The 26,484-nt window shown below is 38.2% G+C and overlaps 1 protein-coding gene across 2 annotated transcripts; it reads right to left on the reverse strand.

Annotated features, from left to right (window-relative positions):
• Nucleotides 1–12,879, reverse strand: ATF7IP2 (activating transcription factor 7 interacting protein 2). Of its 2 annotated transcripts, XR_001411279.1 has the most exons (10): nt 12,757–12,879; nt 10,246–10,374; nt 9,181–9,315; nt 8,842–8,913; nt 7,811–7,971; nt 7,123–7,184; nt 6,084–6,136; nt 4,947–5,013; nt 3,265–3,361; nt 87–174 (listed from the first exon to the last, which is right to left on the reverse strand). XR_001411279.1 is itself a non-coding variant. In XM_014936288.1 (9 exons), the coding sequence occupies exons 2-9, from the start codon at nt 10,306–10,308 to the stop codon at nt 110–112; spliced, it is 678 nt and encodes a 225-aa protein (XP_014791774.1). In that variant the 5' UTR covers nt 10,309–10,374; nt 12,757–12,879; the 3' UTR covers nt 1–109. The 2 variants fall into 2 exon arrangements, 1 of the variants encoding a protein (XP_014791774.1); XM_014936288.1 differs by lacking the exon at nt 3,265–3,361 and having other exon boundaries at nt 1–174.
• Nucleotides 12,880–26,484: the final 13,605 nt, after the last annotated feature.

Consider the following 26,484-nt stretch of genomic DNA (forward strand, 5'->3'; position numbering starts at 1 on the left):
AAACATACTTGGGATCAGTTTCTGAAAGGTCCATGACAGCGCAATCCCGTTCGGATTTTGCACACCAGCCACTTAAGTTTCAGGATTCTGAGGAGAGTCTTTGAATTCTTCAGTGAGCTCTGGACAATGGGGGATCCTTGGCAGTGCAGGAAGATGTGGAAATTGCTTGAAAGTCTAGGCACCAAGACAAAAACAGTTGTTACTTAAACAACAGTAACATATAAGCCAGTTACACTACTTTTCATTCATACTAACTAACTTAGCTTCGTGTAATTATATACATTTCTGAATTGCTAGTGTCTCTATAGTTTCCAAAGTAACAGCAGTGTCACAGTGTAACTGATGTTCATGTATCAATATTTGGTATCTTGCCGACATCTATTTCCTCTCTGTCCAGTGACATTTTCCCCAAAGTAGAAAATACTCCTTACCCGCTAGTACTAACAGCTTAGAACAACTTGTGTGCTGTCCAAAGGAGTCCTGAAGAGGTGCAGATTGCATCTTGAGGGATATTTGTTTAGGCTGGATTATTACTGCGCTGGCTTAATTTCTAGATGGGGGGGGGGGGGGGGTTTGGTTTTTTTTCCCCCTCACTTAATAAATTTAGCCAAAAAGCCACAAACCTGTGCCTGTACCTAGTTGCTTAGTTTTAAAACAGGTGTACATTGCACAGATTATAAAATTTCATGTACCTTCATGAAATTCAGTTACTATAATAAATTTCAACAGATAGGAAACAATTCTGATAATATACAAACAATACCATGGTGCAGATTTTGGTCTATTTTACTGCTGCTATTTGGAGAAGACAGCTTGTGTTCTATTTCTTTTAAAAAAAGCCCACAAAAAATTGAAACTCAATTTCTAAAAAAGGCAGTGGTGTTGCTGTCATAAATGCTAAAGTTCAGAAAACTTCATTTAAACCAAATATGCACACATTGCTACAAAGGGTAGGAATATAATATGTGCGCACTGCTTCACAGACTCGACTTTCCTAATATATTATCAACAACAAATCAAGAAGGTTTTTCTTGAGACAGTTTCTTTAATATTAATTTAGAAATTTTAAATTATGTTTTAGTAAAATATTTTCAGCTGAAAAATCACAATTATGCTTAAAGTAACTGTATTGAAGAATTAAAAATGTTTAGGAACCTAAAAGCTCATAGGATAAAAGCTAAATCCTGTTAGCAAATAATGTTTTCACACACTTTTAGCCACGACAAATTTGGAGGGGGAGGGAGGGAAAGGAAAAACACAGGAAAAAGAAGATAAAGGGGAAAGGAGGGCGAATAAGTTCTGGGGATAGGGTTTTTATATGTTTATTTCTAAAGAGGGTGTGTCCTGGCATTATTTATTTGCGTACTTCTATAGAAAATGCTATACTGCTCCAATACTGTTCCAATAGAGCCTCCTGGTGGTGAAAGAGAAGCCTGCTCCTTCAAAGCCCAACTGTTTAAACACTGTGCCTTTCCCATTTGAAAAGGTCGTTAAAAAGCCTGGCTTTCCATCAAGTTCTAAACCATCCTGCAATATGAAAAGCCACAATTTAAAAATTAATGTCGTACAAAAGTTGAACAATAAAGTGCCTTATCTGATGTTTCTTCTCTCAGCTTCAGGAACCCTTAGTTGAGACACACTGGCTTTGAATTCCGTTTGTTTGATAAGTATTTCTGATCTTTTTCTGTTCTGCCCGCAAACAAGGTTCAAGCTTTAAATATTATTTTTCTACCTATCAAAAGATAGCTTTTTAAAAATCCTTACTTCATATATGAATGATATTTCTCTATACGCTGTGGGTTTTTTTCCTATTGCGAGACTTGTCAGTTCCAGGCTAGGACTCTTCCTTTACAAAACAATCCACCAAGTGAAAATTTATTGAAACTGGAAGATTGCTTCAGTTTAGTCCAGTTAGTTTATCATTAAGTGAAAATGGAACAGAATGAGTCCATCTTGAATCCTTGTAACCACTGATTTTCATCTTGCAATCACATAGACACTAGAAGGATCATACAGATACCAGAAGGATAATTCATCCCACACAGAGTTAGCAACAAATTTCTTCCACTAACCAAAGAGCTTTCAAATTTCTCTCAAAGCTATACACCTGTTACAAAACTGGGAAAACAACTGAATAGCACAGTAACGATGGGGCAGTATACAAAAATGATATTTCAATTAATACAGTAATCGTCAAACAGATTTCGTAAGACATTCCTTCAAATCAATTTTCACATCCCTGGATTTAACAATTATTCTAATAAGAAAAAACCAGTAGTAATTACAAAGAATCAGGACTCAATTTTAAGGTTAGCACAAACACAAACTCACCAAACACTAGGCCTAACTCCACCAGAACTATTTATCTGATACACAGTCATAGCAAGAATAAGAATCTACTTAAATACCTGCAAACAAGTGTAGAGGAAGATACCAAATTTTTTATTTTCCCTTGCATTTAGATGCAACTTAGATTACAGGAGCTAAGGAGTATTTAAACAACTTTTATTTGTCCAGACTAGGAATATACAAGAGAAGTTCTTCAAACATGCTTGCAAAGAAGGGCAGTTATAGAGATTGCAAATATTTCCTCTCCATCCTAAAGCCATTCTTAATCTGTGTAACTAGACATCACCACCCACACATCCACTACTCCTAAAACGGCTCAGGATCCCCCCACCCTGGTTAGCATTTGTTTTTCAAGTGTTTTCCAATTCAGATTGATCAGCAAAACTACTCTGTAAACGTAGTAAAGAACACATGAAATATCAAGGGAATTCTTATAATTATGACTTCATCATTACTGATTTGTTTCTTTAAATTGTCCCTGACATAAATTAAAATGCATAATCACCTTCGAGGAGGAAAGCTCATAGACAGAATTTCGAGATTAAGCCAGGTCCAAGGGAAAAACAAACAAAACAAAGGCAAATAGGAACACAGTGATATTTATGTGAAACTCATTAAGCAAAAATCAAATTCAAAACTTGTCTGACATACTTGACAAAGACTGTGGTTTTACATTAGTCCCAACAAGTCCACCTAATAATACATGGTTTTGTAACATTTTAACATTCCATTCTCATAGAGTAAAATTTAACTTTACCCTTTTGTAGCAGTCAGTATAAGAAAACTCAATGCCAGACCATACAGAAGGCAAAGGTAATATTTTATTTATCTTCCTGCAGAAGGTGACTCTGCCCACTTGCACTCACATAAACACATTCACTGAGATACAAATCTAAACAGTCCAGTTGGGATTACTTGTGTGCAACAACAGATGAGGGAACACCAGCGATCATATCCTCAGTGTATCTCCCGGACTCCTTTTGCTGCTAACAGTGAACTGGTCCTTTATACCCTTTTAAAAATGAAAAGTTAATGTCATCTTTCGTTTCTGTATCTTATTTCACTCTTTGTGAGTCTTCAACAAAACTGCTTAGTCAGTTTTACTGTCTCCCCTTTTCTTTGTCTAGGTTTCCTATGGCTCTACTTGTTGTCTTCCTGTCATTTTATTTTACGGCTTCAGTTTTTGTCTTCCTGCTCTCTGGGCGCTGAATGGCATTGCACACATCATGCATACACAGAGGTGGAGGGCCAGGAGATGCTAAGTTCTGCTGACAACCCATGCTATCTTTTGACCCCTTCTGTTTCTTTCTCTCTCTTGCTCTTTCTTCTGGTACTTTTGCGCACACAAATTTCTATTCATGTTTCTTTCATACCAATCTTGATACCTCTATAAAATACTTCTATAAAGTTCTATAATCTGATTCTCCCAAACCTCTAGAACGCTATGTCTTACCTCAACATGAACCTCTGAGGAACTAAGAAAGCAACGGCTCTTTTAAGTATGAGTAAGACACATCTGGGTGGTTCCTATCATTCTGAGAACAAGTCTCCACTTAGCTGGATGAAGAACAGGAGTCTTCTGTGTTTGTACTCAGTGCTGTCCTTTACAAGCACATGGTGTGACTAGCTTTATTACCAGGCAGTTAACCAGACTGTTCCATGTAATGGCTTGTTTTAGTGACCAAGTATAAATTGGTAACTTTTCCTTGGAGGAGTAAGGGTTGTGACAGCAATAGACAGAATCTGTAGCCAGTAAACACATCCCTTGTGAGAAGAAAAATTCTTTAAATACTGCCTTTTAAATAATATTTGCTACTCCTTCCTCCTCATGCTGTTTCCCTGCTCCAGCACGGGGTCCCTCTCATGGGATACAGCCCTTCACAAACTGCTCCAACATGGATCCTCTCCATGTACAGTCCATGAGGAACAGATTGTTCCAGCATGTGTTGCCCTTGGGCCACAGGTCCTGCCACAAAACCTGCTCCTGCCTGAGCTTCTCTCCAGGGTCACAGCTCCTGCCAGGAGCCTGCTCCAGCTGTGGGCTCTCCATGGGGTGCAGCTTCCTTCAGGGCACATCCACCAGCTCCAGGGTGAGGTCCTCCTTAGACTCTGACATGGTCCTCTATAGGCTGCAGGGAATCTCTGCTCTGGCTCTTGGAGCACCTCCTCCCTCTCCTTCCTCACTGACCTTGGTGTCTGCAGGGATTTTCCTCTCACATTTTTCTCACTTCTCCCTCTTAAAGCTGCTGTGCAGCATTTTTTGCCTTTTCTTAAATATTTTATTGCAAAGGCACCACCAGAATTACTGATTGGCTCAGCTTTGGCCAGTGGAAGGTTGGTTTTGGAGCTGGCTAGAAATGGCTCTGTCCAGCATGATGCAACTGACTCATCTGATCCAACTCCAAATCTGTTCTAACGGAAGCCATCCCCCACTACCAAAACCTTGTCAGGTAAACCCAATACAGAAATAGATACAGTTCAATGATTGTACAGAATTCTCTCATCCTTAGTTACCTAAATTAAGTTACACAGTTACATCTTAGGCATTAAGTTTAGGGAGATACTGAAAAGTAAATGAAAATATTTTTCTCTTTTACCTTTGCTACAGTTGTGGTTTACTTCTGTTAGTTTGATCACTTTGCGTTTTCTTTCCTTCTTTTCACTCTGATTAAAAACATAGAATTTCATTGGAAGGCTTCTCTGTTATCTCCAAGACTACTTAACAATTAGCAGAATGGAACACTATCTGTTAACTAAGGTTTCTTACAACAAAAGAAAATTGATGTAAAAATGCAAAGCTATAGAACCAGTCATAATATATATTCAGAAATTAAATGTTTTTGTAGCAGTTTTATAACAAGTTTACACCAACAACATTTTATCTACTCCCCGCACCCATAGAAAAAATCCCAACATTAACTTTTTCCCATTGACTGAGCTGCTGTCACTGATATAACTGAACTGGCTTAGCACACTGGGAAGAAAGAGGTTATGAAAATCACTCCAGTCCCAACACAATCTCTACATTTTCTGAGGATGTATAGATTACCATGGTAAAAGACATGCTCCTCAGGGTTTGGATTTTTGCAATTATCTATGATTATTTTCCCCAAGCAATCAAAAAATTACAGAAACTGAGTACTCAGAATCAAAACTCCTCAAAAAGCATTCTCAACATGTACTAACACAAATGTGTTTCCCCCCTTTCAAATGGGAGAGCATTAGCTTAGTTTTGTTTAAGGGATCAAAAAGCAAGCTTGACTGAGCTGTCAATACTGGGAGAGACAGACTTAATTTTTCTTTAAATATTCACCTTCTACCAAAAAAGAAGAATAAATAAAGCTGAATAAGTGCTTAAAAAATAATACAGTTCAAGACTGACCAACAGCTCAACTTTCTGTGCCCTGCAATTTAACTGTTTCTGTAGCTTCCATGCAATACAATCATCCAGGAGACAAGGTCTCCAGTTCCAAAGGAAAAGCAGCATGGCACGTCAACATCACTTTTCACTTCATTCTTTTTCCTATAAATTCACCTTTAAGAAGGTGATAGAACAATAATAAAAGCAAGAGGTATGACAGTCCATATACCTACATTCTGTGTTCATATGTTTGACCCAAATCTAAGCACCTATAACAGTAAATCAAAAGCCAGGATATTGAAGCAGTCTATGTAGTCAATGATTGGCTTTATTTGAAGAAAACATGAAAAATATACTGTCTATTTCTTTTTACCTGAACTGTTGCTGATATTTCTGCTTGAGTAGACATTTGGTTATTTGGAATAGCTGTAACACAATTTTCACAGAAGTTTACAATGCGTAAATGTGTTTTATCTAAAAGTCTTAATTTACACTGTGACAATAATATGTTTTAATCCTTGTTAGAACAGCAGAATATTATCAATCCCCCCTCCCAAAACACACGGGACATTAATCTTATGGGAATGACAGACTCACCAAGAATGCTCAGTATTGCCTCTGTCGAAGAAGCAACTATCTAGCAAGCCAACTCAACTTGCCCAGAATTGTCTTAGAGCTGTTCTAACTATCAAAGACCTCTCTGTAAGGAAGCAGTGTGGGAAAGTGTGCATTCTGAGACCCTATTCAAGATTTTGTGGGCTAGCATTTCTCTAGAAATTTTTTCCCCGGTAAATTATTCCAATTGCAATGAACAAAACACATGGGTAGAGAGGGCAAAGAGCCTACTGTGTACTACTTTTGATTAAAGGGTGATACTTGTTTCCTTTAAGCAGCAACCGCGATCAGAATGAAGAAAGATCTGCTTAGAATCTCACTTTGCCACTAGATTACTTATATGACAGAGTCAAGCTTGGTAAAGAAATATAGTGCTTCTGCTGTTTTAAAATATCTATTAAGTTACAATAATTCGATTTCTAAAAAATTATATCCATCCCCTCCTCTTTCTATGCTATTTCCTGAAAAGAATGTTGTAATAGTAGAACAGTGGGTTGGAGGTTTAAAAGTTTTCATTACTGCACTTCATACTGGACTTTGAATTGTTTTAACTGAAACATTTTAAAAATAATGCAAGTCTACGAGCTGCCATCTTGATAAACCAAAAGCATGCTAATGTATCAATTAAAAAATACACACAAAAACCTGGCACATCTGTAAGCATTTCAGAATCACAATTGGATTTTGACATTTTAAAAAAGAAAAAACACGAGTAGCTGGCAATATTCTAGATGTACTTTGTAATGTAATGTAGTAAATTCATTAGCATGCATGGATTCAACATTAAATTTCAATACCTGAATTATTTTCAGTTGCTGAATTTTTATTTTCCACGGAGACCAGTATGACTTCATCAGAACTGATAAAGCAAAAAATAGATAAAACTTGTTTGGAGATATACAAGAATGAATTCTTCCCCCCCCCCCCCCAAAAAAAAAAAAAAGCATTAAAGCCACACAAATATATCAACCATTAAAAGTTGAACTTATTGATTAAGATATAATTAAAGTAACTTGTGCACTGCTACATTTTACTAAGAGTGGAATATGCTGTGCATCAGGAACATTCATATTCTAGGTGTCTTTTATAGAAATAAACACTATTTGCTTCTGTCTTAGTAAAACAACAGAGTTACTCTGTTCATTTTAGGAAAATAAGTGGACACATAAACTGTACTACATTTCTAGGCTCCCTAAACTAACCATCAATTACTCACATTACCTAAAACCTGGCAATTTTGTGATTTCAGACTGTACAACTGAGGTACATTTTGAGATCTATTTACATACATTTTGTTATCTCAGATGCAGGATCATCAATACTCAAAACCATCAATAGATGTCATCAGGCATAATGAAACACATACATGCTCATAAGTCAATTTTATAGCATAGATGGTAAATTAATTTTCTTAAAAATGCTTTAAACCAATATAAGAACATTAACTACTATCTCGAATTTTACTATTCAACTCTAGATACATACCTTATATATTCTGAAACATATGCTGAAGTGAAACCAGTGTTAGGTGACAGCGAAAGTGCACTTGAGGAATTTATTGGTGTATTTATGACCTCAGGACAGAAAGCAGAAGGTCCAAGCTGGTTTAGTACTGGTTTTTCATAGTCTGGACTTGGAAGGATTGTCTGACAAAGGAGGAAACAAATACTGCATTGTCATAAAACCTACAGCATAAACGTGGTCATATTTTCAAGAAGTGCGAAAATAATTAAGGTGTACTTAAGCACAACAACAAAATAAAATCTTATTAAATCCACTGTAATACAAAATAACTTTTTTTTTTTCCTTGGAGCTTAACTTGTTTTTAAAAACCCCAAACACTTACTTTAATACTGAGGCTTTTAAGCATCTTACTAGACCTTATCCAGTTTTATGCTTTGTTGAAAGCTTTTGGGAAAAGGCCAAGAAGATATGAAGCTGATTTTGTAAAGCCTTTAATAAAAAGACAAGACTGCATGTTTGTCACATGCAATTCTTTTATACTTTTAGATGTGAAAGAACAAAAAGAGTCTTTTCAATTTCATTGTCTAAAAGGAAGTGGTTTTCAACTTGCAGTCCATAGCCCCTATGCAGCTGCTGGACTAAAGGTAAATGGCTGATGAAAGGTAAGTCGAAGAGGCAAGTACGCTGTAAGAAGCTTTAACTTTTGGAATAAAGAGGTCCAACCCTTCACTAGAAAAATTCCAGTGGCTCTCCAACAGGACAGCATCAAAGCAAGTCGTCAACACATATAGTTTCTACACCCTTATTTTGAGTTTGCTTAATCACGATGACTGAAAAGAACTATGTTGTAGTCAAAAACTGAAAACACCAAAAACTGAAAAAACCAAAAGATCAATCAACTTAAGAGCTCTACATAATTTTTTCTGTTCTTAATGTAAGCAACAGCAACGTAGCTGGCAAAGTTACCAGGTTTCAGGGTAAACACCCACAGTCACCTATTAGTTTACAACTAGGCATTACTGCCTATATTAGCGTATGCATCGGCATCATACCTGATGAGCAGCCACTTTCTCCTGAAAGGCTATTGCAGCATTAATATGTCTCTCAAGTTTTGATACTTTCTTCTGCAACAGAAAAGAAACACAGGTTAAGAAACAGAGTTCACCTGAAATAAGGAAGTTATGTACTATTATCATACAAAGTGAAGTCAGTGACATATCATAAGACAGTGAAACAATTGCAATGAACATGAACAAAGGCTAAAAATTGAACTATCATTAACTTATCTTTATGTCACACAAGATGAAAAGATTGCATACTTTTGGGGTCTTTCTCTAATAGTCATATGTGATACACATGCAAAATATTCACAGCCATTCAAAGAAACTTACTAGGAATGCTTTAGCTATTTCTTCATGGTTTTTTTTGCATTGTACTTGTTCAACTCTTCTGCTTAAACTTTCTAGTTTTGTATTAAAGATGTCATCATTTAAAATATCCATCTGCTCATCAATCATAAGTTTGATCTAAAATAAAGAAAAGTTGTGTTTCAAATGTAAAAATTTAAAAACACTGAAAAGACTACATGAACACTGTGCTAAATTTAAAATTTAGCTAAGTTTCAGAAGAGTAGGGCAATTTTCTATTGTTTATATGGCATTTCTGGCAGATACAAAACATAGAATTTTGTACCTTGGCACTCTCCATTGGACTTAACTCCCTTCTAAAACTTAAAGAGATAAAATTAGTATGTTTATATGAATCACTATTAGTGCACTAGTACAGCTTTAAACTTTTAAAAAATGTTTATAATTTCTCTATGTACAAAATTTAGGATTTTACTTTCTACAGGACTGATGATCAAAAATTGCTGAGAAACAAGATCTCTGCTTTCAAGCACAGAGCACTCATGAACAAGTGAAGTTCGTTCAGCTGATAAAGAAATATTCCCCTAAAGTGGAAAGGAACTAGAGTATTTTCAGATATTCTCCACAAATGGAAAAGGAAATCATCAACCCTCTGAGTAATTCCTCCTGCTTGTACCTTCTGGAAGGAACATAAGTGCATATTGTCTAAAGCAAATTATCAAATGCAGGAGAACACTTGCAGTCTGACAAACCTTCAAAAAGTTATAGTAAGGTCCACTCACAAAGCAAATGTTATTTCACCCAAAACATACAAGAATTGGATGTATTTATATGTAAATTTTGTCTTATATAGCAATTGAAATATTTTAAATTTTGTATAAGTAGAGAATGCATTCAAAATAACTTCAGTATTTTCTCCCCTCCGAGCACCCATTTGTATTCTCTCTAGAAAGACAGTTACCAACATTACTAATCTAAATCATCAGTTCTCCACACAAATATACCTCAAGTTACAAACACGGTGATCCAATCTGATTTAAAAAACACATATATAACAACAATCCAAACATTTAAGTCACTGCATGTTACCTTTCCTGAAAGACTTTCTTCTTTTTTTGACCTTGTACGAATACTCTTTTTTCTTGATTTCATCGGAAATCTTAATACATTTACACTGGGTATTTTCTTTGCTTATTGAGCCCTTCCTCTCAGTGCTCCCTGAGGGGAAAAAAAACCCAAAACCCCACCATTAACCTTTCAAACTTCTTTCTATATTACAATATAAATAATTACAAGTGAAAGCAGTGGAGGGAGTAGTTCTATTATTCAAATCAGTGATGTTCCTCCTTAAATATGCTGCAGCAGTTTGATCTTGAAATAGAGGTGGGACATAGTATTTTGTGGAAAAAAACCCCAGAAACCAAAAACTTAGGCAAAAGCACGGGGAAGAGGGGGACAGAAATAAGATGAGGCTGCTGCTATTAATTTCCTCACTACTAAACTTTATTGCTTATTTTAGCCTCTTTTTTTTTTTTTTTTTTTCAGTGACAACAACATGCTGTCTACCTTGAGACAAGCAAATAAAAGATGGCAATGCTTTTTCTGCAGAAATAGCACTGAGGTATGTCTTAAGGCTTTTGCTACCCTATTCTGTGCCAGTGCATCTCATCTCTCGCTTACCTAAGAGCTTTTTGGCATATCATAGAAAAACTCTGCCCAGGATTAGTGATCCTTTAAGCCTTATCAGCTGAGAAAACAGCCTCAGAGGCATGTCAGAACCATCATCATTTTAGAAACACTCTTTCTTACTACCAACAAATTTGATGTCTCTCCTCCTACCCCTCTTTTTATTGAAATGAAAAATGACATAAAGGAAATTATTCTCTAGCCATTCTAATGAAGTAATACTTTGTAGTCAAGGAAGAATCTTGCGCCTGCAACTTGAAGACTGTATCTTGCCAAAAAGAACAGTATCCCTGACTCATTACTTGACTGTGATGCTATGTAAACTTAGCAAGTCTTTTTATGACTCTACAAGAGGTGTTTTGCACCACAACTTAGCAGAACAGGGTATTTCTGTTTCACTCCACTGATTATTACTCAAGGAGTAGCACCAGCAGCAGATGCAGTCACTGAAGTAACAGACAGGGCTGTCCTATCTACCTACCCCTGAACAATGTAAATGCCAATGAACTGAATATGAATAGGCTGAGGACATTGGCCTCCAATAAAGTTTGAATTTCTACTCATTTAGAAAAGTAACTGAGCTACCATCACAATGCCAAATGTGAAAAACTTACTTATCTTTTTCTAAATAGAACATTAAGATACTGATTACTATTAAGCAAACACAATCAAAACAAAGTAATTAGGACTGCATATAACAAATACCTTTCAAATGACATGCCAAGGGGTTATGAGGAGGTTGTTGGACTAGGTGACCTCCCGAGGCTATTCCAATCTGAATTATTCTATGATTCTATTCTACGTGCTTAAGTCCTATTCTATATAGTCTGTATTCATACTATGTTTAGACCAGGCCTGCAAAGAAACCATTATGTGCTCAATGTGAACAAGGCAAAGTAAATCAGGGTTTGGGAATGGGTGTGCAGACAAGCCAAACTGATCATGTTAATTACTTTTTCTACAACTGCAACTGATATCACAGCATTGCAGCCAACCACCTTCCCTAGACTCGTTCTCCCCGCGCTCCTTCATTCATTTCCTTTCTGCTGTGTAGTCAGCCAGATTTTACTAAAATCATCTGGACAGTTCAGTCTCTGAAGCAAATACCATAACTTCTGACAAGGAAAAGCAAAATAAGTGGGTTGCACACTTTGACAATTTTTTCACCACCCTGCTGTCACCATTTCACCAGTTTTCCAGTGGTCAGAGGCTCTTGTCTTCTCAACCTGTGTCTGAAATTCACATTTAGAGTTAGCTATTTCAGTTACAGGTATTTCATTTTTTATGAAAATCACACATAACACTTACAGACTAGTACATTATTCACCTTCCATACAGAAATAGCTACGCATCCTCATGCCAATGTGACCACATCCACTTCGGGAGTTTGTTACAAGTCAGTTACAACAAAAAGTCTGGGTATTCACAAGAGCTTACTGGTATAAAGTAGATCTCAAGCCATAATCTTTTTTGACAGCGTGGGTCACGGCTCTCCATAATGCAGCAAACCATGCCTGTGCTCTCTGCTCGCGCTCCCCATCTCACTGCCCCCAGAGTCCCCTGCCCCAGTGTCTCGGCAGGACCCTACAGCTTCTGAAATCTCTCCTTGGCTCAGGCGAGGTGGGAGATGCTTCTCCTCTTCACCTTTGCTCATGGAGCACACGGGTGGCAGGCCTGGGGCAGGAGGCCTGGGGCAGGAGGCCCGGCCCAGCCCCAGCAGAGAGGCGGGCTGGGGAGGAAGGGCCGAGCCAGCAGCCGGCTCCAAGCGCTGCCCCATGGCGCTGGGGACACCAGCCCGACTCCGTGGATGTGACGGGAAACCAGGGACTCGCTCTCCTCCGCTATTCCCCGGCCCTTCACTGCCCGAGGAAGCCCACTGGGGCCGGGCCGGGCCGGGCCGCACCGACCACTCACCGGCGGGAGATGCGGCGCTTCTCCTCGGCCGCCCACGGGACAGCCGGCGCTAAGGAGGGGACAGGCGGCCAAGGCAGAGAGGTCTGTGCCGGGCCTTCCCTATCCCGCGGGAGGGATGCTGCCGGCTCCGGCTGAGGCGCCCAACCGGCCTCGAGCGACCGTTGGAGCGCGAGGGCCGGGCGCCGCCTGAGGGGGCGCGCGCCGCCTGAGGGGGCACGCGCGGGGCTCCCCGCCCGGTCTCTGCCCTGGTCCCTTCCCGCCACCGGGACGTGTGGCGACTCTGCCCGTTTCCCCGGGAGGCCCTGTGAGCTTTAATTACTGAATTACCGTGAGAATTAATTACTGAAGTGGCGATGCATCCAAGGCAGGGCTGGTGGTGAGGCGGCTTCATCCCGGAAAGGTGAGCGCCTGCTCCACCCTGTCACGTGCTGGAAGCAAAATGGAGTCCCCTTCGCGCCTGTTTTCTGTCACCTCTGGTCAGCAACGCGGGTGTCGTGGAGGCTCGCCCTGCCAGCCCCTGAGGGAGCGGGGACAGGGACTGGCCGTTCACCGGCGCCGAGGGCCAAACTTCACGCTTTGGGCCCCGGCTGTGTCAATCCGGGAGAAAGGACCCAGGCCTTGGAAGGAAGTTTTCTGAGATACTTAGAGGAGGATACACTAGAAGAGGAATTAGGAGAACATAATTTTCTTATGACGAAGCCCAATGGTAGGAACAATTCCTTTCCTTAGTAATTGTCCTAGAAATGAGTGTTACAAAAAGGCTGATGTGTATATGAAAAATGGCACTTTTCTTGCTGTGTACAACAAGTCAGAATACATTTTTTCATAAACTTTGTATGCTTTCTTTCTAAAATAATGTTTATTGCCCCTTGGAAATAAAGATATGCAATTGTTATATGCTATTATTCAGTTCAAGTTGGGCATTTCTTTATTCTAGTGCAGCAAATCAGCCAATCCTATCCCATGAACAACCTCCTATAATAAATATAGGTCTGTTAGCTCACAAGCAGCTTGTGAAGCTTTTTTGAAAAGAAAATTATTTGAGATTCTCAAATGTAGTCTGCTGTGAGTAGTGTTGATGAATAAAGCTGGAGTGAAAGGCTGTTTGGACACTTACAAAACTAATATTTTGTGTTCAGAGGTTTTTTTTTGTTTTATCCTGAGGTGAAAGTAGCAGCACAGAAGAATGATGGATGACCTCTGTTAAGTTATAATCTTTTGTCGTGCTGGGATTAGTCACAAACTCACAGTTAGAAATACAGAGGAGGTTGGGGTTTCATTTTTATTTTTCTCTGAATGGTCTATAACATGCATGATTTTTATTAATCAAAATGATTTATTAGGTTTCCAGTTTCTCTAGTTGCTCCATCATTGCTGTCCTGGTTTGACTACAATTTTACATGGCAATTTTCATTTCCCAGGGAAGTGTATTTAGAGCGTAAAATGTCATGTATTTTTCCTCAGTGACTATTAAACAAAACTACTCCCACATGCAAAGAAACCCATGTGACTTTAGCTTGGCTATTCCTGTGTAAAAAATAACTACAAAATAAAACTAACTACAAAAAAGGGCATTGTTTCTGCTCTGCTACGTATGGTAGAGGTTTAGAAATTCCTTAGACAGATAGGTTATCAGTAGGCTGGATGAGCAAATGATTAGGAACTACATATATCTCGGATGGTCTAATAACTCCAGGTAATAAAATAAGTTGTTTTCAGGCTGCCTGGACTTTAGCTTAAAATACATTAAGTACACATCCCACAGTTTCTTTCTATTCCTGTAATCCCTTCCTTCTTCATCAAGTTGCTTGAACATAGACACTAGTTTTTATGTTCAGGCTAAACGTAAGACAAATAAAATCATTAACTAGGCTTGTTCTTTTCTCACAATCACTGTTTCTTACTAGGATTGGGTAGCAAACCATTAACATCAACATTGTTACATATGGTCTTGAGCCTTATCAGGGTCACACACCAAAGTGTGCTTCTGGGATCACCAAGGCCATCTGAGTCTGCTTGATTTGTTTTCAGCATATAACTTTTGTAGAAGCAAATCTGTCTATAGAAAAGTTGCTCAGAAGCTATATTGCTATGTGATTAATATTACTGGAACCTACAAATAAAAGGAAAAAAAGTCGTATCAGTGAAACATAAACCAATTCAGCCTAAGAATTCTTAATGTGATTTACAGCTTTTCTCTAGGAAGGGAAGCTGAGAAGTTGGCATTTTTAGCAAACAGGGAATGAACACTGGAATAGAACATATAGAGGTGTTTTAGCTCTACCTAAGAAGAAAATGTCTTTAGAAAGGATTTGTAAGCAGCAGAAGAGTAACTCTGCTTGCTAAGCTGATGAGCCAGTATTTGGACTTGTTCAATTTAGGTATACAGTAGACTGACTAGGGCATCAGTCTCTAAGAAACAGGCTATGCTTTGAACACCTGCCAGTTTTCAATATTACTACTAGCCTTGCAAAATAAACTTTGTCTTGCTAAAATTTACTTTGCAAGGCACAGTTTATGCTGTATTTTTTTTCTCCTGGATTGAACAACAATACTCTTTTACTTGCTATTTTGATTTACAAATTTGAATAGAACAGGCAAGAATATTCAAGTTGCTGCTTTCAGAACTTATTTCTTTTTATGTATACAAGCTTACAGACTAGCAACCTCATATGCTATATTACATTTGTGTTGCGCCCAATGCATGGTAAACCTGTGTAATTCACTATATTACATTGAATTACATTATTTGAGTGGCTGTTTTAAAGATTTTTAAAAAATCAAATAGAAGTTTTATAAGCATATATCTGTTGAAGCTGGATTGGCTTTTCATCTTAATCTGTTACACAGTCGTTTCCTCTTCCCTGCCCTCTGGAGGGACATAAAAGCATTTGTGTCTTCTCAGCGTACCTACTTCAGTTCAGACTTTGACTTCTATCTGCATTAGCCATCAAGTTCAGAGCAGTAGTGCAGTTTTGAAGGGAATGCCCTGATTATTTCAATTTGGTTCATGTTGGTTCAGTTCTTAAAGAAGTGTTTGCATGTATAGATTAGATTCCTTTCAAAGGAAAGGAAACCAGAAGCTCTGCTCCAAATGGATTTTGAAGCCTGATGAGACCGTTAGGTTCTGAATCTGCCCATAGAAGCTCCAGAGAGGTGATAGGAGTAGTTGGAGCTCTTACTGGAGATTCTTCATTACTTTCTAGAGTTACCATATCCCTATGTCTAGGAAGCATTCGTTGGGGGAGCTGTATGAAGAATCAGAAAAGAAGGAAGCACCCTGCGCACTCCACAGTGCCAAAAGTTGGCTGGAAAGACAAGGTGTGACCAAGGCTTGGACCAGTTCGAGCACTGCCAGGCCCTCTTCTTTTCTCCCAGTACTTGCCCCATAGGCCATATTCACTTCAGCAGAAGTGAAGCAGGCAAAGTTATATGGGATAATGTTACATTTTTCTGAAGTTCACTTATGCTTTTTGGTTTGTAATATTTTAGCATGATGCTCCATCTTCTGGAGAAGAAGTGACATTTAACAAGCTTAGAAAGTCTCATTGGCTTCTTTCTATTTAACTAAAAATTATGAGTACTGTTGAACATGTTCTTAGGGGTTTCTGTTGAGAAATTTTTTCACAAGTAATCCACAGTATCTTGCCTCCTTTCCTACTATATGTGTTTTTGATCCTCATTAGCCAAACACTTTGTTTGTTTGCTTGTTTTTAGAGGTCCTAAAAAATAGCAATGGATTCTTTTTTCTTTATATGATCTTTCTACCCGAGTGTTATACTGATTGCAAGGTTTTAAAAGTGGCAGAGAATTTTGAATTTGCATTAGTAGGAAAGCAGATGTTTGTCAGTTTCCAGTCAGTTCAACCAGTCACAAAATGTGAAAGAGGAAGAATGATATAAAGAAAACATAAGCATAATTGAAAATGTAGGAGTAGGCTATCAATAAATGAGTCAGTGTTACCACTCTCTCCAGCTTCAGGGACCAAATCCCTGATCCCAAAGTTTTTACCATTTTTGTAGTGAAAATTTCAGCTCTGACCACATTTCAAACCTAGGTCTTGAGGTTAGGATTTAAAGTAATTTTTGTGAAGTTAGGCTGGTCCTCAGAGGCCCCAACACCATCCATTCATTTCAGAATTCTGACACATTTATAATGGTCTGCCATTTCACTCTATAGAGAAAAATAGAAACAATAACAAGGTCAACTCTTAGTACATGAATTTGATGGAAAGAACATTTTAAATAAAATTGAATGCAGTTCCTGAATGCTACTATAATTCACCTACACTGCAAAAAAAAAATATCCTGAAGCAAAGAAAATTAATTTTACAACAGTAGTCACAGGTAGTTCTTACCGTTTTCCAAATCAATATTAAAAGTATGAAATAGTACTCAAGGTCATATTCAATTACTTTTCATCCAGAAAGACACTTGCAGGTTGCCTGCAGAGCAAACAGATTTAGGTAGAAGGAAAGAATCGGACTCTTGTTCCCAGTCTTTGGCAGCAGTGGTGTTTGACAGTGGGTGATTCTGAATGGCCACTGAAAACAGCAAGTTATGGATGACTACTAAATGACTTAAGCAAAATAACTAAAATTTCTAATGTAAATAAATTTTCTTTTTATTAAATCTTGCAAATTTGGCTGTCCTGTCATGCGCTGGCTAATGCTGGCTGTGGTACTGCCACTTTTTGGATTAAGTTCTTTGCCTTTGTCAGAAAAAAGGAATTTTCATCCTCCCCCCTCCCCCAATTGCTTACCAACTGTAATGAGTAGCGGGACATCAAGAAAATAAGCAATACCTAGTACATGCTATTCTGTACTTACACTTCTATTCTTAAATTGAGTTTAGCTTGAAAGTATTCTGAAGCCATGTGTAGCCAGGCTAGTAATTGGAGGTAAATTCTGACCTGCTGTTGGGAAAAATCTGCAGAACAATTGGGTTTCCACTAGTAGCTCCATCAGGTGGTGCAATTGCTGCATGGGCTAGATACAAGATTTTTCTGCAAAGGCTGGGAGCAGGAACTAAATGGAGTCATCCTCTTGTTTTACTGAAAAACATCTCAAAAGAGATGCCACCCTGCAATAAATAAATTAAATTTAATCTCTCGTATCAGGAGCACTAGTTATGAAACAATATAAACAGCAAAAGATGATCTTAACATTCAAGAATGAACTAGCAGAATTGCCCAAAGAATGAAGGTGCTAGTAAGTACTCTCTATAGCAGGACTGAAGACAGCATTCAGCATCCTGAAAGAAATGCAATCACTCAAATGAACCTATCTTACTTTTCCCAATTCTTTTGTTGGAATTAAAAGTACTGAGGTATTTTCTTGTGTGGGAGGAAAGGGATAAAATGATAATGGAATAGTTTTGTATAGAAGTTATAATTTTGTGTAGCTTTTATTTAAAAAAGACACTCAAAAGGATGTATGAATTAGCCTAGTAACATGTGAGACTTTTCTCAAAATTATCCTTCAGAGATTTTCAGAGGTACGTTATGCTAGAGTTTGTCATTGTCCAAAATATTTAAATAACCTATGGAGTTAAGGAAAATATCCCTAAGACTTAGAGAAAAACTTGTTTCTCTACAGCATAGGACAATAAAAAAACAAGGGAAAATAAAAGCCTTTCATGCAGAAAATCAGATAACTCTTCTCCCCCTCAACTCCACATCTCTAAAAGAGGGTATAACATGCACTTCTGTTTTTAACTGCCATCAGTTGGAGACTTTGGTATAGTAGTAGAAAGGGTGATCAGTCATTGTTTCTGAGTGCTACTACATGAGCTGCACAAGTGTGGATGAGACACAAATCAGATTGACCCCATGTATTTATGGGTTGTGTGTTTTAGCACTTTATTGTGTAGTGTCTGTAGGAAGAGTCTCTGTATGGCTGCCAGCATCTATATGTCAGAGCAAAAGTGGATGCTGAAAATCTGACTGATTATTGTGAATCTACCCAAACTGTAAAAATATACTTTCCAGATAAAGAGCTGTCAGATACAAGACAAATATATGAGGATTTATTTGGGAATATAGTCTTGTTCTAAAATTAGGAGGCATTTGAAGTATTACTAAAAAGAAAATATCCAGCTGTTCTCCTTAACTGTAACAAATTGCACTAACTGCAAAAGTCCAGTTCAGTGTAGTGTGAATCTTTGATAAGAAAATGTATTTGATTTTTTCCTCCTTACCTCTTGGGGGTAGGAAGGTGGAGAAAGAAAGTAAACTTTAAATGTTAAGTAGAAAAGTACAACTTGAATTGTACAGCAGCCCGGTACAGATCTTTACATAATGCCTTTGCCTATCAAACATCTCAGTTAGAATTAGTGCTGTTGGCTTTTAACAAGCAGCAAGTGTTAGGTAGTAAGCTGAGAGATGGGAAATGAAAGGGGAATAAGTCAAGATATAGTGGCGGAGTGCTGATAAATATTTTAACTGTTTTCTCCTGACTCTTAACTTTTTTGTCTAAATTCTTAATATAGATCTGGAATATGCTATTTGAAAAAAACCCCAAAACAAACCCCAGTTCATTGATTAAGCACAGTATTGGACAACTACCTGTATCTTCTGGGGAAAATAATCCCCAAACTTCCTTCATACGGGAACTCCCAAATTTGAAAAAGTTGCAGCTCAAGTATATGTGCAAGGAGGAAAATAAGTTCAGCAAAATGTAATACAAATTGTAACTATTCATCCCAGTTTATATTTAAATGCACATAGGATGGCACACAGAAGGTTCACGGCATCCCTAAAGGCTAGTATTTTCTTGCAAAGTCAGCAACAAATGTAGATGCCACATTTTCCTGAACAAAAGGCATTATACTGGGTTCCTGCATTACAGCATACGGTGGACATACTTTCATTCTTTTGTACTTATGAGAGACAAAGAAAACTATCCTTTCTGACCTATTATAGTAAAAGTGTGTGTTTGTTAGTTTTTAATGCCAGGAGTCAAATTATTATGGAAGGTGCACTTTGGAACTGCAGAATTAACTGTGCCTTAAAATCAGCACTGTCTGGATCACAAACCTGGGATTTCAGTATAAAAATCATTGTGCTGTTTTTGTTGACCGAGTGCCCTTCCTTGAACTGCAGTAATGAACTGCACTGTGCCAAGACTGAATGACCACTGAGAATACTAATGAAAAATGGTACGAGTACCTCATGATGCTTTTATGCCAATTTAAAATAATGAGTTATGTTCTCTCTGTGTAATTCTGACTCCTTCGTGTTCTATTTGGGCACTCCTAGCTTATAATATGAAAAGTTATTTTTCTCATCTGTGTAAGTGCACTTACATCACTTTTCCTACATCTTCCCAAAGGGAAACCTCAAGAGTTGTTGTTATACTGGTTATGGATGCTGGCACGCTCTAAGGTACGCTTGTCTCTACAGATCTGTCATTCTTCTAGGGACCAGCTTCCAAGCTTTTCCATATGTTTTGTTCATTTTTTTTGTCTTCTTGCAACATCTCTTAGTGTTGTGATAGAAGCAAATGAGAGCATGTTTGCCTTCATTTTGCAAGTACCAGTAAGCTGTGATAAAGACACATGCTACTCAGGTGCATAAATGTCAAAATAACTATACCTTTTCCATCTACATTACAGTATAAGCAGTAAAAGTCTTTTAAATGATAAAGTTTGGGATTTTTTGAACGCCTTCAATTGGAGGTTAGGTAGGTTATCTTTATGCAGTAGAGATGAGAACTAACCACTGGGAAGTGGCAGCTTTATTAAGTGGAGGACTTGACAGTGTTCTTCAAAACCACATGCCCAGTGTCTTGCTTAAACATGTTGGTTCATAAGGATGCTGTCAGACTGGGGAGAAGGCACTAGCTTTTGAGGTCCTAGCGAGTCTTCAAGCTGTTTTGGCATACATGGCCACAGTGAGAAAATGAGTCTCATGGTCTCTGTCTCAGGTTTTTATGGCTGCCTTCCTTTGGAAAGCCTAGCACTATCTGATGTACTCCAGGTGGAAAAACTTCTGACTCTCCCATAATTTTTTCAAGTTTTCATATCTTTCTTTGATTTATTGTTGTAGTTGTTTCCTCCAGGTCATCTAATCTTTCAGCCATTAACTTGCTTCCTCTGGCAATAATACCCGATAGCCATTTAAAACTTGGGGCTTCTGGCTTGGGAAATAGCAGTGGATGACACACTTTTCTTTAAAATAAAGGCCTGAACTGAAAGACTTGTGTTTCATCTAGAAAGCACGGTGTAGCTTGTCCTTAATACCATAAGTTAGGTAACATTAAAGATCAAGCCTGAGGGTAGCCTAAGTGCGTATTGAGATCATCTGTGCAATTTTTACGTATGCATCCTGTCTGACAGAATCTGATTCATTCAAGTCTTTATTTTCTAATCACTTTAAGCTACTAAATAAGTAGTTATACATGCCATTACACAACAGCTTAAACTAATTCAAGTCAACACTGCTGCAGTTCCACCTTTCCCCTTCCCTCCATATGACGCAGTCTCATAGTCTCTTTACCAGGCACCTGTATAATCTTTCAGGGAGCTGACTAACAGGATGTGCATTGTGCTTTTTTTTTCCAAGTCAGCTTTGTTGGGTTATTGTAGAGCCAGCACCTGTGTGATGGACAGACTGATAATTTAGGCTGTGGTAATGCTGACTTACATTATCATAGCTGTTTTGGAAACGCATGAGTGGCTAAGCTGATCTAATAGTTTGCTGCTGCTGGGAGGAAGGAAGGAGTAGTAGTTCTCCTCCCCTATCCCCCAACTAGACAAAAACTTGGCAATGTTCCCTCCCTGCTTTCATTGTCAGTTCTGGAGTTGGTCTGAAGCTGTGATGTGCTGATGAATTTGTTAACAAGGCAGAAAAATAAACCTAAGATGTTAAGTAGTTTGCTCTGTGTTAGCAGGGTGACATGGTTTGCCATACATTCAAATTAACTCCTGAGGCAGTGCAAAAGGGGAGGAAGAAAAGGAGGTAACAGGATTGTACCTCTGAATGACAGTGAACTAACAGATAGAGTGTAGTTAAGAAATGTGTACTCATAGCTTGAGTATGGCTACTCTGATCAGGGCTGTTTGTCTGTGGCTTTATAGAGCAGTTCAGAGTAAGTCTCAAGGTGAGTGAAAAGATCTGTTAAGCAACACGAGCAAAACCCATGAGTTGCTGTGAAGTCAAATCTCAAGGCAATAGTGTCACACAGCAATACTATATGGGACTACTTGCTGCTCCAAAAAAAGACACTCTGGCCTTTGAAGGATAAATGGGATTTATGCTGTTTTTCTTGATTGCCTTATTTGCTTTAAACTTGTGCAATTTGGTAGGTAATGAATTTCTGGCATCTGAAGGCTGGTCCTTGCATGATGGAGAAAAGGCAACACATGATTCTAGAACAGTTAACTTGGCACTTTATATGGTGTGTTCAATTGGGTTCAGACTTGTATTCTGCCTGTTTAGTATGTTTAGGGTGTCCCATTGCCCATATCTTCATTCCTGCATGGTTTTCTCTCGACTAGGCATTCATGCCAGAAGTTGCATGATGTGGAGATGCCAGTCCATCTTGCCTAGCGTAGGCTTCATTAGCAAAGTGGAATCACTTTGTGTGTGTTATCTGTCTTAAGGTAAATGTTATTAAGGGTACTGTTGTGCCGTTGCAGTTGAGACGTGTCTTTGTGAAAGCAGGGAAGACGTTATGGGCATGGCCCCCAGGTCTTATGCTGATTTGCATATTATTTTTTACAGTGGAAAAATGGTGTTGAATGCTTTTTGATTTATAGGTATTTCCCGATCCCTTCTAAGGATGCTAAACAGTACAAGTACTTTAACTGCTTTTTAAAAAAGTTTTACCTTCAAAAGTTGAGATGTATTAAAGTAAAAAAAAGTGGGGTGGTTTTGTCTAAATTGGTGATCAAAAGGTAGTACTCCACTCAAAACGTTGATAGAAAGACTCATGCCTCTTTTTAAAGATTGAGGAGGTACTGTGACTGTTTGATGAAAATTCTCATCTCCCACTAACACCTACATCAAAAAACTTTGATCTTCTACTAGAAAAATACTAAGCAAGTTTCATGAGAAAGATATCCTTGAATCAGCTCGGTATGATTGGCCTGTTCACACAGGGAACCCTGGGATCAGAGCTGCTTGCTTTTGAGAGCGTATGCCCTCCTTTGTCTGCAAAAGTCAGAGTCTGTGCTGTAATCCTTCCTGCAAGGGACTCAGTGTCTCCCAGTCATGTAGTTGTCAAAGCACGCATTCCTGTTGGGCACAGGGGGCTAAATAAGGCAAGCACTTACATATGGTGCCAAATATAAAGCTTTCTTGGGAGATACTGTGGAACAATCAAGAAAATGGATATGTGGGTGGGATCATATGCGTCTGTATCTTCAGTCTCAAGCCACTGTTTTGAGTTGAGGGCACTGTATGCTTTGGGGTGTTATGTGTATGTTGTTTCACCGGAAGTTGTCAAAATAAAGACACGGAAACACACTGGCTAATGGGCTAAGCAGGAGTCTGGGAATAGAGGTCTTGACTTCTAATCCCTGAGCTGCTTCTGTGGCTGAGGGAGAAAAGCCTTTTCGATTGCTTTAGATAAATTACCACTGCACAGTACAATTCGTTTTAGTGTTAGTGCTTTCTGCATTCAGTGATTGAGATTTGATCACTCAGAAGAGAAATAAAATACAAAGGCTAGTATGCGTGACTATCCATATTTGTGAAGAAGATTTATGTTCTTAGGAAAACACTTGCTGCCTGTAGCAAAGCTCTGGAGTCTGCCTTGGGTATCATTTCAACCCATTCAAACTAGGATGCTATTATATGAGATAGTTGCCAAATTATGTCTGTTGAAGTATATGGACTGAAATAGCATTGGGGCTTTCAAAACTGCTTGAACAGTAAGTTTAAGAAAAGGTGAAATGTGAATTCACTCAGTTACTATTTAGCAACGTCTTTAATGTCTTGAAATATAGTATAATGTATCTCAGACTTGGAAGTGGGAGAAACTAACTTGTATTAACAATTGGTTATTTAAAATAGTTAGAAAAAAATCCACCTACTGCATCATTTAGCATCTGAATTGATATTCAGAACTAAGATCAGTGGTGCAGGTTGCTCTTAGGGGTATTATTAAGAGTATCCCTGAAAAGGGCTATTTTTAAGAAGAGGCAAAACAGAAGTGTATTTCACTGGTGTATTAAGAAGTTCCTATTCCTATTCAGCATATGTATTATTAGGGAGGATGGGGTAAGAAAATAAAGGAACACTTAGGGCAGAAGGTGGTTGAGTATGGCTGTAGGCAACAACAGCAATGGATAAAAATATATGTGTAGGCAAAACTGGAAGATCAGAAAAGGTTAACAGATTTTGATAAATGAAGAGTAAGTAAATTATAGGCAAATAAAGTGCAAAGTGGAGCAAGCAAACTGTATCCAGGACAAACTTAAATGCAGATGAGTCAGAACAAGCTGACACACCAGCCTATGCCATAGCTGTAATATCAAAAGCAAAATGAGATTCCTGTCTTTGCCTTATTTTAGAAGGCAGGCAGTCTTTAAAGAGAAACAAGTAAACCAGTAAAGAGGAAAGGGCAGGTTTTAGAATTGCTGATTTGACTGCTGTTTTCAGGGCCCTGAGGTTGCTAATAGGCCTTGATGGCCCTGATCAGCCTCACCTGGGCCCAGGCTCTATTTAATTCAGCCTTCAGCCCAGGTGTGCTGTTGGGAGTGCTGGTCTCTACCCTTGCTATGGCTGTGTCCTGTTTGGTTATCGGTCCTATGAAGCTGGACCCTGACTAACCAGCTGATGTCCTGGCCTTAGCCTGACCCTGTGAACCTGGCTGTCACTGGGCCTGATGCTGATGTGCAGACTGACTTCTTGGTTTGACCACAGACCTGTGTTGTCATCCTGGATTTGCCTGATTATTTGGGCTCTTGGCTGAACCTGCCCTGCTCCCTTGCTTGGGTTCTGGTGTTGGTTAGCAAGGACATTGCCCTGATGGCTGTGCTTGACTCCTTGTCCTTTGGGGAGCAACTGTCCTTTGCTGTGCCTTGATAATTGCCTTATTGGGTGGAACGTGGTAGGCTCAAGGAGAATAAAAAATTTACATTTTATTTATTCTTCTGAAGTATTAGGTTGACAGAGGAGAATCTATCTCTTTCTAGAAATGAATAACTTTAACTGATTTTTATCTTTCTGATTATTTCAGAATAATATTTATAATATAGCCCTTCTAGGTCTACAGTTCTGCTAAAATAAGCTGGGTTTTAATGACAATATATGTGACTTGGTACGTTGCTGTAATAGCTGGGGGACTCTAAGGGTAGATGTTTGTAGTAAGTAGTAATGGTACTATAGTCCATGGTGTCAGATCAGAGTTTGTAAGTATTGAGCTTTATGACAGCTTATCTGGTGTTTGAAAATGTATTTGTAATATCCTTAGAGATTTCAGATGAAACTATATAATTATACATTATTATATACATATTTATAATATTTATTATTATATACATATATACATATTGCATAAAATTATTAATGTATTAACTCTTTAAGCACAAATTACACTAATTTGGGATAACTTTAGTTCTTGAGACATAGTTCATTTGACAGTTAACAGTTACACAGAAATCTTCTTGCCAATGATTCACTTCTATAGCCTGTTCTATTCTTTTAGTAATGTATGACTTTTCAGCAAAATAGACTTCAGCCTTTGTAAATGTTATTACCTTGCAAAAAAACTTATTGTATTCATTTGTTCTTTCTTTTGTTAGAAGAGCTAGCCTTGATATTACATCCAGTTTCCCTCCCTGTGCCTACAGTATATCTACTTTCTAAAATAAGTGTGCCTGACTTTAGGTTAAATGCTTAATGAAATACTTCTTCAATTGATTAAGATATGTTCAATATCGTTTCTATTGCTTTTAATTATACAATGCAAAAAACCACTTCCATTCCCCAGAATAGATTTTTCTGCTCAGCCTTTTATGTCCAAATGATATATCAAACAGTCCTATTAACTACCCTACATTAAAGTGAAGATAAATGCAAAAGCAATAGCAGAGGCATCAACCATGACCCTAGTCTTTTGCTGGGTATGCAGTCTGTGCCTTGCAAGTCCTCTATTTGTGTGACTAAGATAGGGCATGGGATTACAAATATTACTTAAGCATTTGTTTTATGTGTAGGTATTGGTTGAATTTCTTTCATTAATTGCTACTGTTTCTGACATTGCAAGTACCAGTACTTCAGAATATCACTTCTAGACTTCAGTTTTTCTCACTCAGTAGCTATTGTTTGGCTCTAATGGTAGCTTTATCTGTAGTCTGACCTTGGCAGTTGATCCTGCCCATCCTACGTTTTCAGAGGTGCAGTGCATGCTTCAGCTATGTTATGAGCACACTACAGAAATGAGCAATTACTTAAATTATTTCTTGGCTCTAGCTATGTGCTTGCTCACAAAAGTAGATGCTTTACTCATCTCCCTGTGAGATAGGGGAGGGTGGTTTGAGGGATTATATAGCACTTCAAATCTCCAATAGAGAATGTAAGAAAGTGAACACTGTAAACAACTCAGTCTTGTGCTGGTTTGATAGGCCCTTTAAAAAAAATAAGCCATTGCAAGGGTTCATTTTCTTTCAGTTGTGTAAATGCAACAAACATTTCCACTTTCCAAACTTCTTTGCTTAGTTTTGTTTTCTGGATAATAAATCATATATGCTCATATTTACCAACAAGTTTTACAATGGAGAG

Source organism: Calidris pugnax, unplaced genomic scaffold (assembly GCF_001431845.1).
Source record: "Calidris pugnax isolate Ruff unplaced genomic scaffold, ASM143184v1 scaffold17, whole genome shotgun sequence".
Taxonomy (NCBI): domain Eukaryota; kingdom Metazoa; phylum Chordata; class Aves; order Charadriiformes; family Scolopacidae; genus Calidris; species Calidris pugnax.